Source organism: Eubalaena glacialis, chromosome 19 (assembly GCF_028564815.1).
Source record: "Eubalaena glacialis isolate mEubGla1 chromosome 19, mEubGla1.1.hap2.+ XY, whole genome shotgun sequence".
NCBI classification, from domain to species: domain Eukaryota; kingdom Metazoa; phylum Chordata; class Mammalia; order Artiodactyla; family Balaenidae; genus Eubalaena; species Eubalaena glacialis.
This window is the reverse complement of record NC_083734.1, coordinates 52,149,391-52,164,803: the sequence shown is the minus strand read 5'-3', so window position 1 is coordinate 52,164,803 and position 15,413 is coordinate 52,149,391. Positions and strand designations below refer to the sequence as shown.

General features: G+C 65.5%; 1 protein-coding gene across 3 annotated transcripts in view; it reads right to left on the bottom strand.

The window, feature by feature from the left end:
- AATK (apoptosis associated tyrosine kinase) overlaps positions 1-15,413 on the bottom strand; it is a 40,881-nt gene that overhangs the window by 8,158 nt on the left and 17,310 nt on the right. For all 3 annotated transcript variants that reach the window (XM_061176116.1, XM_061176117.1, XM_061176118.1), the window contains exons 2-7: positions 10,249-10,382; positions 5,565-5,712; positions 3,056-3,135; positions 2,390-2,508; positions 2,147-2,234; positions 1,069-1,202 (exon numbers count right to left, since the gene is read on the bottom strand). In XM_061176116.1, coding sequence (XP_061032099.1) covers positions 1,069-1,202; positions 2,147-2,234; positions 2,390-2,508; positions 3,056-3,135; positions 5,565-5,712; positions 10,249-10,382 — 703 coding nt within the window. The remainder of the gene's footprint in view (positions 1-1,068; positions 1,203-2,146; positions 2,235-2,389; positions 2,509-3,055; positions 3,136-5,564; positions 5,713-10,248; positions 10,383-15,413) is intronic.

The window sequence follows — 15,413 nt, the reverse complement described above, 5'->3', positions numbered from 1 at the left end:
AGGGCACTGGGGCAAACGCGGGGTCAGCACACATCGGCCAAAATGCTGCTGTGCTGGGGGCCACAGATGGGCGCTTGGGGCTGGGTGGGCTCGGCGGGCAGGTCGGGAGGCTGGCAGCTGCCCTCTTCAACAAAATCACTGATGCTGGAGTTGCATGTGTCATCACTCAGCACCAGGATATTGTTGGGGAGGACGGCCCGTGTGCTGTCCGGGGCTGGTGGGGCCACGTCCATCGCCACTTCTTCTGGCATGTCCCCCTACGCTGGGCCCTGGCCCGTCTTTCCGACTTCAGGGGCCAGGGCGGGAAGCAGGACAGAGCCACCCCTCCCTATGGGCCTGAGAGAGACAGAGGAGAGTAGGGGCCGCCGTAGGGCCACCAGGCAGCGCTGACCACTCTGGGGACAGAGGATGGGCCTCCGGCCCTACCGCATGCCCAGCCAGGCCAGCTGGACAGTGGACGTCGCCTCGCTTAACCCTCCTGCAAAAGCAGGTGTTCAACTCTCATCTGCCTGGTGTTTCTTATTTGACAAAATCCCTATTTGACAGTGGTCCCTAGAGGCTGAACAAAGACTAACCCGGTTAATTGAGGATCCACCTCCCGCGGCCCCCGGAGCAAGTGTGGAGGCCCTGCAGGGAGCACGTGTGGAGGCCCTGCAGGGAGCACGTGTGGAGGCCCTGCAGGGAGCACGTGGGGAGGCCCTGCAGGGAGCACGTGTGGAGGCCCTGCAGGGAGCACGTGGGGAGGCCCTGCAGGGAGCACGTGGGGAGGCCCTGCAGGGAGCTCGTGGGGAGGCCCTGCAGGGAGCACGTGTGGAGGCCCTGCAGGGAGCACGTGTGGAGGCCCTGCAGGGAGCACGTGTGGAGGCCCTGCAGGGAGCACGTGGGGAGGCCCTGCAGGGAGCTCGTGGGGAGGCCCTGCAGGGAGCACGTGTGGAGGCCCTGCAGGGAGCACGTGGGGAGGCCCTGCAGGGAGCTCGTGGGGAGGCCCTGCAGGGAGCACGTGGGGAGGCCCTGCAGGGAGCACGTGGGGAGGCCCTGCAGGGAGCTCGTGGGCCGCCGCGCGCTCACCTGTGCACATAGTTGTTGCGATGCAGGTGCAGGACGCCACAGGCCACCTCACAGGCCATGCGCTGCAGGGTCAGAGGGTCGGGCGCCATGGACTCTGCCACCCGACAGCTCCGCAGGTAGCCCTTGAGGTCCCCCTGCCGAGAAGAGCAGCACCGTCACCTGCTGGTGGGGAGTGGGTGCCCGTGCGAGCCCACCGCCAGGCCCCTCCCTCCTCAGCAGGGCCCGTGGGGGGACCAGGCATCCTGCTGACGGCGCAGGGCTACCGCTGCCAAAGGAGCCCGTGTCCGCCCCCCAGGGGCCAGCTCTCAGTAGGATGACCCCGCAGGCAGCAGACACTTTCCCCACACTGACAGCCCCAGCCCCAGGCAGCCTTGCGGGCCAGCAGGGTCACATCCCGCATACAGACCACTGGGGCCCAGATGCTCGCCACCTCTCAGCTGGTGGGCGGCAGACAGGCCACACGAGCAGTGACGCTGAGGCTGGGCGGAACCCAGAGCCGGTGGCCAGAGTGTCCTCTGGCAACTCCTTGACCTGCTGATTACCTGCTGACGCCGCTCAGCTCCAGGGAGGGCCCAGGCATCCTGGGGAAGCCCTGGGAGGCTACGCCAGGAGTCCAGAAACTAGATGGTCGGAGCAGGGTGGGGGCACGTCTGTGGAGGCCGCCTCCCTGTCGGCAAGCGGCTCAGATGTGTGTGTGTGTGGCGGGGGACCCGAGACCAAAGTACGAGCGAGGCCGTGGACCAGACGCAAGGGCCGTGAGCCTCCCGAGCAGGCCGGGGTGCCTCTCAGGAAAACTGCCGTGACTCGGAGCAGCACAGGCAGATGGGGAAGCCCCCCCTCCCCCAGGGTACAGTGGAATCCCAACCCGGACAGCCGCCGTCTCTGAGGGGGGACCGCCTCCTTCCTCCCCCAGGCCGCCTCTGGGAGGTAGTGGTGCAGAGCCACCTGGACCCCACTTTGGGGGGGGATGTGAGGCCCAGAGGGTGGGGGTGAGGGGTCCCCGGCACAGCAGGAAGGCCAGGCCCACCTTCCAGAAGCGCAGGGCAGGGGTTGGAGGACCAGGGAGCGGGCGACTCACCATCGGGCAGAACTCCATCACCAACAGGTAGGGCGTCACCTCGGCGCACTGGGCCAGGCACTGGAGCAGGTTGCTGTGCTGCAGGGCCCTGCGGGAGCCAAGAGGCTGCCCCCCTGACTCGCACTCAGGGCAGGGCAGGAGCGGGGCAGCACAGAGCTTGCCTTTGTCTACAGGGCCCGCGTCCCCACCTCCCGGCCAGTGGCCCACCCCCTCCGGCTGAGCCTCTTCCCAGGTGCCACCCACCTGTAGGGCTGCGCCTCCTCCAGGAACTGCATCTGCTCCTGCACGCTGGCGCTCGCCTTCAGCTCCTTCACCACCACCTGGGTGCTACTGATGCCCGAGTTCACCTCCCCGAGGAATACCTGCGGGGCAGGCGTCACCAGGTGGGCGGACTCCACCGTCCCCAAGCTCCGCCCCCAACTTTGCTCTTCCAGCCAAAGCAGTCTGTTTCTGTGCCTCAGTGTACTCATCTGCAAAATGGGTTCTGGACCGCTCCTGGGAGAGCGAGCCCTCCTGGCTGTAATACTCCGTCTTTTGTGTCTGCCTCGCCTAAGGTCCCCAGCTGTTCTCAGAGCTCTGGGGGTCTGCAGTGAGGAAGATGGACTCAACTCATTGTCCCACCCAGGCTGGTGGTCAGGGAGAAGCCAGGACCAAGATGCTGCTCCCCATCCCTGCCCAATCAGAGGCACCTGCCAGCATGATACCAGGATCTGCAGAGAAGAGGCTGCCGGACCCTGAGGTCCCCAGGGAGGGGCCCAGTAGAGTGCGCCTTGAGAGGGGACCCCAGGGCTGGGGAGGTTTCTAGGAGAAGCAGGTCTCCAACCCACCCTCTCCACCTGCCAGGCAAAAGAGCGGACCACGCTGCCAGTCCCTCCCCCATCCCCACCGACCCCTGGGACGGCAACTCACCTTCCCAAACCAGCCGTGCCCAATCTCCTCCAGGTACAGGAGGCTGTGCCGGCCCAGATCTGTGGACTTGAGCAGCTGCACTGTAACAGGGCAGGGGGCTCAGAGATGCCAGCTCAGCCTCCATCATCGCCCCCATCTTCTCTCGCCTGGCCCCTAGAGGGGCTGCCTGCATGGCCTGTTCCGGGGAGCCACCCAGAGCCCCCTGCTCCCTCCTGATGGGGGCTGCCATCAGGAGCAGGGCACCTGCTGCCCAGGGGAGCTGTGGACCTGCAAGCCTCATCCATGCATCTTTCTGAGTGGGTCGGGGAAGGCTGTGCCCCAAGCTACAGGGACAAGCCAGGCTGGAAACAGCAGGGCCTGGAGCCGAGACCAGCGCACAGGCAATGCTGGGCAGGCAATGTGGCTGGGGCGGAGGCCATGGGGAGGAGGGCAGTGGAGTGGCCCGTACCCTCACCCCTGCCGCAGGATGGCATTCCAGCGCCAGGCACGCCAAAGGCTCCTTTGTTGGGGGCTGCTTGGCACAGCCCCGTACGGAATACACTGGGCCCATTCTCCTGCAGGCTGGGCTGGGTGAGGTCAGCAGGCAGGAAGGGTCAGTGAGGGCCCCAGAGGAAGGGCCAGAGCTGCTAAGCCCACCCACACCCCGCCTGTGCCCCAAGGGATTCCCCGAATTCTGCTCCCACGCCAACTGCCCAGAGGGCCCAGGGGACAGGCTGAGCCTGGCAGCCAGTAGACTCCAAGGTGAGGGGCTGCTCCCAGGGACTGGAGACCCTAGGGAATGTTGACCTTGATGCTGAGCAGAATTGGGGGTAAGGGGTCCCACTGGGGCCCTGAGTCCTGGGGCTCCTCCCCCTGAGGTCCAGCCTGCTGCCCCCCACCTCCAGCCTGGGGTCTCCCCAAGCAGGCTCAGCAGTCTTGACAGTGGGGCAGTGATGGAGGTGGAGCATGCTGACTGCCAGCCAACAGGAAAGTTCTCCTGGCAGCTGCAGGAGGCATGGCAGGCCGGGTCCAGGGGTTCTGGGGCCCGCACCCAAGGGGCAGCACCTACAGAGCCAGGCTGGGGAGCCTGAAGGCTGGGCCATCTTCCCCCACAGTTTAGAGGAGTAGTACTTGCTGCCCAGGTTTTTAATCCTTGACCTCCAGGTGGGCTGCCCTCCCAGCATCACCCAAATCTCTCCCCCTCCCCAGAAGCAGGGTACCCTATAAAGAACAGAACAGAGCTAAAAAATGGAAAAAAGCATGCAATCACTGCCCCCTCCTGGGTCCCTGTCCCCCTCATCCCCAGGGACAGTCCCTTAAGCGGTGGAAGACACTGGGTCTCAAAGATTCCTTGGGGTCCCAGACACACACACTGCCAGGGGCAGGTGACAGGCCCGGGCCAGGGGTACAGTGTCCCCTGGGGGGCCCCTTGCTCCACAACAGCTCCTAGTGTCCAGCACAGTCAGCACAGGCTCAGACTCCCATGGTCACCCAGGAAGGTTGGGGGGCCTCCTATAGCAGAGACCCTACCTTCAAGATTTTATGGGGTGTTCCTTTGGGCCACTCGACAGAGGAGCCCCGGGACCTGAAATTCCTGCCTAACTGGTGAGGTCTCCTCCAGGAGACACCTGCAGGGTGGTGGGGAGTGACAGTCATGGGGCCGGGGGGCTGGGCCCAGCCCAGTGCCTTGGAGGCCCCTAGCCCATGATGAAGGCTGGGCTTCGGGGTGGGCAGCATCGTGGTCAGGACCAGCAGGGCCCGGAACACAAGCAGGTGGGGCAGGCCTACTCATCACAGGCCCTGGTGCCAACAGAGCCCCCCCTGGGCCTGACACCCTACTCAGTGCGGCTGGAGGAGCTGGGGGTGGGCACAGGCCTGACCTAGGAGCTGCCAGGGAGGGAGCCTGGGGCCAGGGACCCCCCCACTAGCCTCCAGACACAACTGGGGGGTTCTTGCAGTGCTGAATCAGGCAGATGTGGGTTCAAAGCCCAGCTTGGCCACTGACCTTTAACCTCTGGAGTGTGGGACCTGCATCTGCCATGTGGGTTGCCAGCCTGGTGGGGGGACCACGGGATGGGGCGAGTGGGAGACATGGCAAGGAAGCCACAGGAAGAGGCCCCGCCTGCACCTGTACCTGCAACCTGCATGCACTGGGGGGACCCAGGCCCCTCCTTCCCCCACCCCAGGGTCCTGAGCAAAAGGCTCCACCCACAGAAGGAGCCCCAGAGCCCCTCCCCCCCAGTGGGTGGGCCCTGCTCGTGGGCACCACGGAGCCCATGTATGGGGTCCAGCATCCCAGGGACCGCAGAGAAGCCCCTCCTCCCAGCACATGGGTGCCCACCCCAGGACCAGAGGGAGCAACCCCCGCCCCCTTTGCACAGTAGCCCCAGCCGGCCCAAGCCTGCTCACAGCGCCCCAGGTCCCAGCAAAAGGGGGCACACACCAGCCCCTTGCCTCCCCTCCCCGGGAGCACTGACCCCCGAGCCACACCCTACGCCCACCACCTGGGCCCACCTGGGGGCTCACTCACCTGAACGCCCGGGCTGCTTGGCCATAGGCAGGGAGACCTCGGTGAGTGGCAGGACGTACACGTCGGGCCCGTTCTGAGCTGCTGCTGCCGGGGAGCCCCGTGCCGAGAAGTCGGCCGCGTACTCTTCCCCCTCAGCATTCTCAAACTCCTGGGCCAAACGGGTGACACACGCGGTGAGCTCCAGGGCTCCCCAGAAGGGGGAGGGGCAGGGGACAGGGGGCAGGGCAGGGAGAGAACAAGGGGTACAGGCCAGCTCTGAAAGGCCCCTTTCTTCCCGGGGCCCCGCTCCCACCAGCAGCCCTGCCAGCTGCCCCCTCCACCCACCTCCTCGCTCCTCAGGGCAGAGAACAGACCCCACTCCTAGACTGCCCCCTCCGCAGGGGCACCAGCTGCCCCAGGAGGGCGGAGTTTGGTTTATGTTGGTTGGGGAGTGGGGATTCACCTCCCACGGGCAGAGCCTCAAGGGTGGGGGCCATGAGCCCCAGGGCAGCCACGCCTCACCCAGCCTCAGCCCACCCACATCCACGTCTACCAGGCTCAGGCCAGGGTGGGCAGCACCGGGCCCACACCGGCGGGGGGTGGGGTGGGGCTGGAGGCCAGCTGCCCCTGCCCATCCAGAGTCAGCCCTCCACTCCTCTCAGCCACCCCACCTCCCAGTAGCCTTCGCCCTGGGCGGGGGTACCCCATGGTCAGTCGCTTCAGGGTCGTGGCTGGGGAATCCAGGACAGGGGCTCCATCATCCCACCCACCCTGACCCAGTGGACAGGCAACTAAGTGCCCCTGCTCCTCCCGGACAAGGAGCATTCCTGAGAGCCCACCGCCCAGCTTCACCCCCAGGCAGGTGGTAGCTGGCAGCACCACCTACTGCGGCCATCTGCCAGCAGGGCCCCTGGACCTCGACCCAGGAGGGTGGGCGTCCGTCCGCTCCCCGGGCTCCTTAAGAGCCTGGCCCTGGGCACCGGGCTGGGCCCCCCCTGGCCCGGCTATTTTGAACTTCAGCTGCCCCTTCGTCTGTCTGAGGAAGCCACCTCCCATTCCTGAGCCACGGCCAAGTCCCCCAGGAGCCCTGGGCCACAAGCAGAACCACAGTACTAGCGCCGTGGCCTGCCCGACCAGGACACACCGCTGCCAGGCGGGTAAACAGAGGCCGAGGGTCGAGCGGCTTCCAAGCAGCTGCAGCGGGGCCGCCCCTGTGGCCAGGCGGCTGGACTGGGAGCCACGAGGCCTAGGTTCCCTGCCCGGCGCTGTGATCCGAGGACCCTCCTTTCTCCGGGCCTCGATGTCCTCGGCTGCAACAGGGAGGCTGAGAGCCCTCTGGGGTGTCCCTGCGGGCCGGTCCCAGCCTGTACCCAGAGATGACAGAGCCACTGGGGACAAGGCCTGCAGGGACTCACCCTCTCCAGGGCCCGGGAGACTACCCTTGGGCCCCGGGGCCGTCAGAACCAACCCCCTCGCCCTGTAATCCCAGCTGCGGCTCTGCAGAGGCACAGACGCCCACCCACCCACCCACCCACCCACCTCGGGGTCTGGCCCTGGCCCCAGCCTGTTACCTGACGGTGCCACCTGGAGGCCCACCGGATGGAGCCAGCAGAGCGGGTGATCAGATAGGACAGTGTGAGCATCGCTGCCCAGCCCCTTCTCCCAGCACAGCTCCAGGTGGGAGAGCCCAGCACTGGCCCCCCAGAGCCCAGGCGGGAGCCCGCTATGCAGGCAGGCCCTCCCACTGAGGCGCACTGGTGGTGGAATGTTCCGGGCACCATGTTCCCAGGAGGTGAGGAGGGCACGGGTAGGAGGGGGCCGAACTGGCCCTTGTTTGGGGCCTTGTTCTCACAGCATCCTGAGAAGGGGCTGACATACAATAGCCTCAAGGCCCAGCCCAGGCCCCCCCCTTCCCCCTCCCCGCTCCCCTCCCCCCTCCCCCCTCCCCGCTCCCCTCCCCCCTCCCCCCTCCCCCTCCCTTTCCCCTCCCCTCCCTTCCCTTCCCTTCCCCCCTTCCCTTCCCTTCCCCCCTTCCCTTCCCTTCCCTTCCCCCCTTCCCTTCCCTTCCCTTCCCCCCTTCCCTTCCCTTCCCTTCCCTTCCCTTCCCCCCTTCCCTTCCCTTCCCTTCCCCTCCCTTCCCTTCCCCCCTTCCCTTCCCCCCTTCCCTTCCCCCCTTCCCTTCCCCCCTTCCCTTCCCTTCCCCCTTCCCTTCCCTTCCCCCTTCCCTTCCCCCTTCCCTTCCCTTCCCCCCTTCCCTTCCCCCCTTCCCTTCCCTTCCCTTCCCCCTTCCCTTCCCTTCCCCCTTCCCTTCCCTTCCCTTCCCCCCTTCCCTTCCCTTCCCCCCTTCCCCTCCCCTTCCCCCCTTCCCCTCCCCCTTCCCTTCCCTTCCCCTCCCCCTTCCCTTCCCTTCCCCTCCCCCTTCCCTTTCCCTCCCCCTTCCCTTCCCCTCCCCTCCCCCTTCCCCTCCCCTCCCCCTTCCCCTCCCCTCCCCCTTCCCCTCCCCCTTCCCCTCCCCTCCCCCCTTCCCTTCCCTTCCCCTCCCCCCTTCCCTTCCCTTCCCCTCCCCCCTTCCCTTCCCTTCCCCTCCCCCCCTTCCCTTCCCTTCCCCTCCCCCTTCCCTTCCCTTCCCCTCCCCCTTCCCTTCCCTTCCCTTCCCCTCCCCCCTTCCCTTCCCTTCCCCTCCCCTCCCCCCTTCCCTTCCCTTCCCCCCTTCCCTTCCCCCCTTCCCTTCCCTTCCCTTCCCTTCCCCCCTTCCCTTCCCTTCCCTTCCCTTCCCCCCTTCCCTTCCCTTCCCCCCTTCCCCTCCCCCTTCCCTTCCCTTCCCCTCCCCCTTCCCTTCCCCTCCCCCTTCCCTTCCCTTCCCCTCCCCCTTCCCTTCCCCTCCCCCTTCCCCTCCCCTCCCCCTCCCCCCTCCCCTCCCCTCCCCCTCCCCCCTCCCCTCCCCCTCCCCTCCCCCTCCCCCTTCCCCCTCCCCTCCCCCCTCCCCTTCCCCTCCCCTTCCCCTCCCCTCCCCCTCCCCTCCCCTCCCCCTCCCCTCCCCTCCCCCTTCCCCTCCCCTCCCCCTTCCCCTCCCCTCCCCCTTCCCCTCCCCTCCCCCTCCCCTCCCCCTTCCCTTCCCCTCCCCCCTTCCCTTCCCTTCCCCTCCCCCCTTCCCTTCCCTTCCCTTCCCCTCCCCCCTTCCCTTCCCTTCCCTTCCCCTCCCCCCTTCCCTTCCCCCCTTCCCTTCCCCTCCCTTCCCCTCCCCCTTCCCTTCCCTTCCCTTCCCCTCCCCCCTTCCCTTCCCTTCCCCATCCCCCTTCCCCCTTCCCCATCCCCCTTCCCCATCCCCCTCCCCCTTCCCCCTTCCCCCTTTCCCATCCCCCTCCCGCTTGCTTCTCTGGCCCCAGGATCCTCCAGGAAAATGCCAGCATCGCCTGGCCCAGCCCACTGTGTGCCTGCAGGCCAGGGAGACAGGGCTAGGCATGAGGATACCCAGGCAGGGGCTTGGATGCGGACCCGAGGCTCCCAGGGCCATGGCCCTGCTGCCCAGGCCTTGAGCTCCACCAGCTCCCCCCTCAGAGGGCTCTGGATGGCCCTGCCGTGAAATGTGGCAAAGACACCTTTGTAAAAGGCAAGTGCCGGGCAGATGCCAGCTCCCCCGGCCCCCTCTGTGATGAGACATACCAGGGGGAGGGGGAGGGCACTGTTTCTCTAAAATGGGGGTGACCCCGGCTGAAATGTGGGTCACTTAGTATGGAGACGACTGGGGTGGCGGGGTGCTGTGCTGGGCCACAGGACAGCCCCTCCCCTCCTGACCTCGCCAGGCCTGGGAATCTGACCTCCAGCCAAGGGCGGTGCGGCCAAGTGGGCGGGAGAATGACCACAGGCGGTGCTATGTGCTAAGTCGGCAGAACTCAGCCCACAGGGCTGGGGGGGGCTCTGGTTGGGCCCCTCAGTTCCCAGCTTTTTCTCCTGGTCCTCCATGCTCAGAGCTGCAGCTAAAGGTAGGGAGCAGCCATGGGCGCTTCTAGGATTGGGGAACAGCGCCCCAGGGGATGCCCCTCGGCCACCATCCTTAGGAGGGGCACCTCAGCCCTGGAATCCAGCCCAGGATGACCCCGGAAGCTTAGCCCTGCCAGGGCGGCCAGAGAGAATGCGGGCCCAGCGTCTAGCTGATGCTCCATAAACAGTAATGATTACTCCTGCTGTCCTACCGCCCTGATTCCCATGTGGCACACAATCCTTTCCTCGTGGGGCAGAAGACACCCAAAGTAAGGTGACCCCAGCCAGAGAGGTGCTTTTGATGCCGGGAAGCGTGTCTGGGCAGCTTTGGTTTCCCTTTGCTGATTCGAACAAGCAAGGATTCAAGGACCCCCTGGGCATAGAGACCCCTCCCACAGCGGCTCAGGAGCCCCCGTGGCCCCCTTGAGGCCCATCCTCACCGTCCCGGGGTGCACCGCACACAGAGGCCTGACCCTGAGCTGGGACATGACAGCGTGAGGCCGTGCCCCCCACAGGGGGACCCAAAATGGGGGAGGCAGTGGGAGGGGTCCCTCACAGCCCCTAGGCCTCTCCCATCGGCCGCCCCCAGAGGAGGGGCTGTGGGGTCCTGGCCTCTATGGTTCCCAGAGGGCCCTAGGAGGGAAGGAAGCCCAGTGCCGAGTGGACACCAGAGGGCCAGCCCTCAGGATCTCGTCCACAGCCTCCCCCGACCCCCAGCCCTCACCTTGAACCCGATGCCACCCTTCTTACAGCACAGGCAGGCCAGCATGAGGGCGATGACGGTGAAGAGCCCGGAGAAGGACACGGCCACCACAGACAGGGAGGACGACCAGGAGAGCTCGCTGAGCGGGGCGCCGTCTGCCGAGGGAGAGAGCAGTTACAGGGCAGCTCTGCGACCCGGCCCCCATCTGCACCCAGTCCCCCAGGCACACTCCGGGGCCAGCCGGATCCCCACGCCAGGCTCCGAGGCCCCCCGATTCATTGCGTTCTGAGCCTCAGCACCCTTACCCTTGCTCCAAGACCCCACACTTGGAGGCACAGCTGCCGGGCCCAGGGCAGGTGGACACATGGGGTGGGCTCGGTGGCCCAAGCCTGCAGTCCATGGCCGGCGCCTGGGTGCCACACTGGCCTTGCCAAGGGACAAGGGGCTGGCAGAGCTGGCGAGGCCTGCTCAGCTCCCACTTCTGGGGGTTCGTGGACATCCCTCATGAGCTCAGGGTCTTGGGGCTATGGGGACCCTCTCCCACGTCTCTCTCAGACTGGCCAGCCCACTCACCCCTCTGGAGTGGGCCCCGGGGGCTGTCATCGTTGCCATAGCTATGGGATGGCACTGGTAAAGGCAGTGAGACCCGGGATGGGGGGTGCTGGGAGGCGGACCAGGGCCCCACTAAGTGGGAGAGATTGAGGACCTGGCTGCTGGCCACTGGCCACATGCCAGGCTCCAGGCAGCTGGGCGTCAGGGTCGGGACCCGTCCAACCTCTGAGAACAGGGATGTCACCGTCCCCAAGAAGGTCAGGCAGCAGAGTTCCTCCATGCAGCCTGGTGTTTCCAAGTCACCCTCTTACTGAACGCCCACCAAGGGACCCCCGGTGCTGTTTCTGTCCTGAGGACAGCGGGGTGCCCCCTTCTGCAGCACCTGGTCCATGTGAGCCCCTCATGGCTCACCCTCACCAGATGGGGAAACTGTGGTGCCCAGGACAGCACAACGTGGCCCTCCAACACACAAGCACGGCCCCCAGATTAGGGCTCCAAGCTGCCCCCACTCCCCCGCTGAGCCAGGGCTTTGGGGAAGCTCGGCCCATCTGGTGCCCGCAGGACAGTGTGGTGGGGCCAGCCGGGGTCCCCTAAACGCTGGGCTGGCAATTCCACCCCTGGCCTGCCCTCCTGTCCCACAATACCGGCTCCAGTGCATGCCCCTTTCCCGAGAACTTTCTTTCTGCCCGTCCTCCCTTCGGCCCCTGGAGGTTTCCTGCCTGTCCCCAGCTCCTCTGCCCACTGAGCACCCCAGCCCCCCAGCTCCCAATGGCTGATTCCTCAGGACCCCATCATCCCACCCAGCACACCTGCCATCACTGGTCCCTCAAGTCAGAGCAGGTCTCAGCAGTGCCTCACCGGGTCCTAACTGGCACTGAGGTGGCTGCCATGCCTGTCTCCACTGGACAGGAGGAAATGGAGGCTCAGCGAGGGTGAGGAGCCTGCCCAACGTGGCACAGCTGACCTCTGACTGATGTGCTTCTGCTCCCGGGCATTCTGCGCCCACATGGGAAGCCAGAGCTGCCGGCTAATGGGGTATCTAGGAAGACTTCCTGGAGGCAGTGTGAGCCCAAGAGGCTGGAACAATGGCAAGTGCGGCCTGGACTCCTACTCAAGTCTCCGAGCTCATTCCAGATACCTACACACAGGGAAGAGAGGCAAGGCTGAGGGCCCAGGAGGGCAGGGTCACCATGGCAGGGGAAACCAGCTCAGCCTGCCCTTGGAAGAGACCTTGGAACTTTGGCTGTATCCCCCAGTCCCGTGGGGCTGCGAGCAGATACTTTCACAGGGGCCTCCACAGGCCAGGTTTCGGGTGTGTGTGTGGCAGGTGGGGGGGCACCCACTGTGTAAGCATCACCCCCCCCCCACTGGGCTCTCCCACCCAAATAGCGTGTACTTGCAGGGTGCTGAGCAGCCCTGGCTGCCGCACCCCCAGGAAGCCATGAAAGCCCCCAAGGATGTGCTGTTGCCATGGCAACTCATGGGCGTTCAGCAGGCTCCCCTCCCACCACCTCTGCCTGCACGCGCACTCCTGCATCTCCCTCTCCTGGATGGTCCCAGAGCCTGGAAGAAGGCAGCAGGCACCAGGCCCATCACCCACCTGCCCCTCTGGGCTGCACACGCTGCTGTCGGGCAGGACAACCTCAGGTGGTCCAGCCTCAGCCTCCGCCCTCAGCCTCCTTGATGCTAGTCCTGGGGTGCGGCCCTCCTGTGGGTCCCCTCCCAACCCCCTGGCAGGCCCTGGTCACAGAACTGGGCTGAGGGTGGGTGGTCATTCAGCATGATGTGCTTGACTCAGCAGCAGAGGAAGGTGGCGGGTGGGGCCCTGAGTGGGCCTCCCCCACCATCCAATGCCCACGTCCCTGAAGGTGGATCTGCGGGGATGGGGAGAAGACCAAACATATGGGCAGAGCCAGAAGTGGCTCTGAGAGGCTGTGGACTTGAATTTTCAAATCTACAAAACATGTCAGTTTCTGGAGCCCCACCAATGCTGGAACAGTTGAAACCCTGCCCCGCTCCCCGAGACTACAACAGGTGACAGAAGTGTCACCCTCAGAACCACTCTGCAGATGAGGACACTGAGGTCTGTGTCAGAAGCTAGGAGACTGCTCTCGGTCCCCAGGGAGTCCATGCCCTGCCCTCCGCGGTCAGAGGATGATCCTGGTGGAAGAAGGAGGGTTCCAACAGCCCCTCGGTGTCGGATGGACCTGTCCCCTCCAGTGTCACCCCCAGATCCCAAGGCCGCACAGGGGCCGCTCACCCCCTGCCCACACATAGGCATCACTCACTCAAGTCCTGCACCCTGGCCACCCCCAGGAGGGAGCCACCAACGCCCTCAGCACCTCCAGCTCTGGCTCCCGGAGCCCTACTCTGTGCCCGCAGGCCGGCGCCTACAGCCTGGGCCCTGCGGGCCGTGAACTCCTGAAACAGACCAGTCTCTGGCAGAGACACCTGTTGTATCAACACAGAATGAACGAACACACACACGGGGGCACACACACTATGCGTGCACACACACATACCCTCTCTTCCAGTCCCCCGGACAAGCCTGCTCATGAGGTATCATTGTGCCCACTTTAGAGGTAAGAAAATTGAGGCTCGAGGAAGTTATGGATGCACCCAAACACTGACAGGCTGGTGCCTGGGGGCCTGGGTAGACCCACTCCTGACTCCTGGCTCCCGGCTCCCTGCTCCTCCACCACCCACCAAAGATGCCTACGGGGAAGGTCCCGCTCGTATCCTTGGGATCGGCGCCCACTAACAGTCTGGGAGGCCCATATGGGGTCCCATTCACGCCCCACCTCTTCCCAGAGGGCAAGAGGGATCAGCACCTCGTTTCATTCTTGTGACAACCTCAGTGAGAGGTGTGACAGCCCAGGGATGCTCTCTGTGTCAAGGGCTAGAGGAACACCCAGGGCCTGGAAACACCAATAAGCCTGTGTTGACTGACGGAGGAAAGAGAACGGCGCCAGGACCACAAAGGGCGCAGAGGGCCCATCAGGTTTGACGCTGGGGCAGTGGGGCCACGAGGAGGGGGCAGAGCAGCCTCAGGTGGGGATTTGGTTCCCCAAAGCAAATAAGCAACATACTGGAGCCAATGCAGGACGGGGAGCAGGAAGAGCCAGAGGTGCCCGCGGCGGGTGGCGGTGTCCGCACGACCCAATGGCATGAACACCTGGCACACCTATAGCGCACAGACAGGCACTGACCTGTGTGTCTGTGCTCGTGCACCTGCACACATGTCCTTCCATGCTCTGTCCACTGGGGGGGCCTGGCAGCGGTGACCCCGAAACCATCCCCCCAGTGCCAGGCCACTCACACACCAGAACGACACCACGAGTGCCCAGGAAGACAAAAGTTGCAAATGGCTTTGTTGTTTGTTTCAGAAATGAAAAACCCATTCAAACAAACCTCAGGCCGTTCAACTCTGCAGCAGAGAGCACCCAGACACAGCTTTGCTCCCAAACTCCGAGCCCTTCACCTCGCTGTGGCCACTCACCCTAGTGTGACTGTCAGCCCCACGCGAGCCCAGCACAGGGAGCACGGGAAGGCCCACTTCCAACCGGACCCCAAGCCCAGACGCCTGCCGCTCTACCCTTGGCTTGGGGGACAACTACACGGCCCGCGGGAGGGCAGGCCAGCTGGGTCCTGGCTCTCGCAGAGCCCACTTGAGTTGTGACCACAGCGACACAGGGGCAGCTTGGCAGTGACACATAGGTCAGTGGGGGGGGGTCCTCACCGCCCACCAGGTGGCACTCTCTGGCCGTTTTATGTCCAAGGGTTCAGCGGGGAGAGCCTTCCTGAAGACACTGGGCAGGTGAGAAAGGATCAGAACACCAGCCCCTGGACATGGCCATGAAGCCCAGCACACACATCACCGTGCCAGCCCCCTTCTGTAACCATGAGGGGCTCCAGGACTGAAGCTAAGGTCTGGGGGCTGCAGGGCTGGGTACCAGGCACCAGGCCCCTGGATGTGGGGAACAAACGCCCTGCTTGTGGGGCTGGTGGCTGCCTCAGAGGGGTGCATGCCACCCGGGGGTCCAAGCTTGGGGCTACTGCACTTGGGACCCACCAGCATCCTGGCACATGGCCTCAGCTAACACCCTGTGACAGGAGGGTCCCCTGAGGCACTGCCCTGCTGGCTGGCCGTGCCTGGCCTGGGCCCCACTCGGGGGACCCTAGGCCTCCACAGGTGTTTCTGTCCACCCAATGCTTCCGGGACCCATTTCTGCAGCACTGTCACCAGAGGTTCCATCCCTGCCCCCAAAGCAGAAGGGAAGGCCAGACCCTCATGGCACCCACAGCTACTGCCCAGCCCCACAGAGCACAGTGGCCGCGCATGGACGGGCACTGCCTCGGAGGGCCCTGGCGGGGGCAGCAGCTCCCAGGTCAGCTCATAGTCAAGGGCCGCAGGCTGGGCTGCCCAGTGCAGCTCCAGGAAGGGAGGGTGCCGGGGCCAGAGGTGAGGGGAGCCTGCTAAGCAGAGGAAGACCAACCCCCTGCCAAGAAGCCTCCCTTGCACTCTGGGGCACTCGACCACTGTGGGACCTGGCCCTGTGGTCCTCCCCACAGGAGATGGGCACCTGGCGTGCCTGTATACCCTCACTGGGCAAGTGCTGGCACCGGTCTCTGTG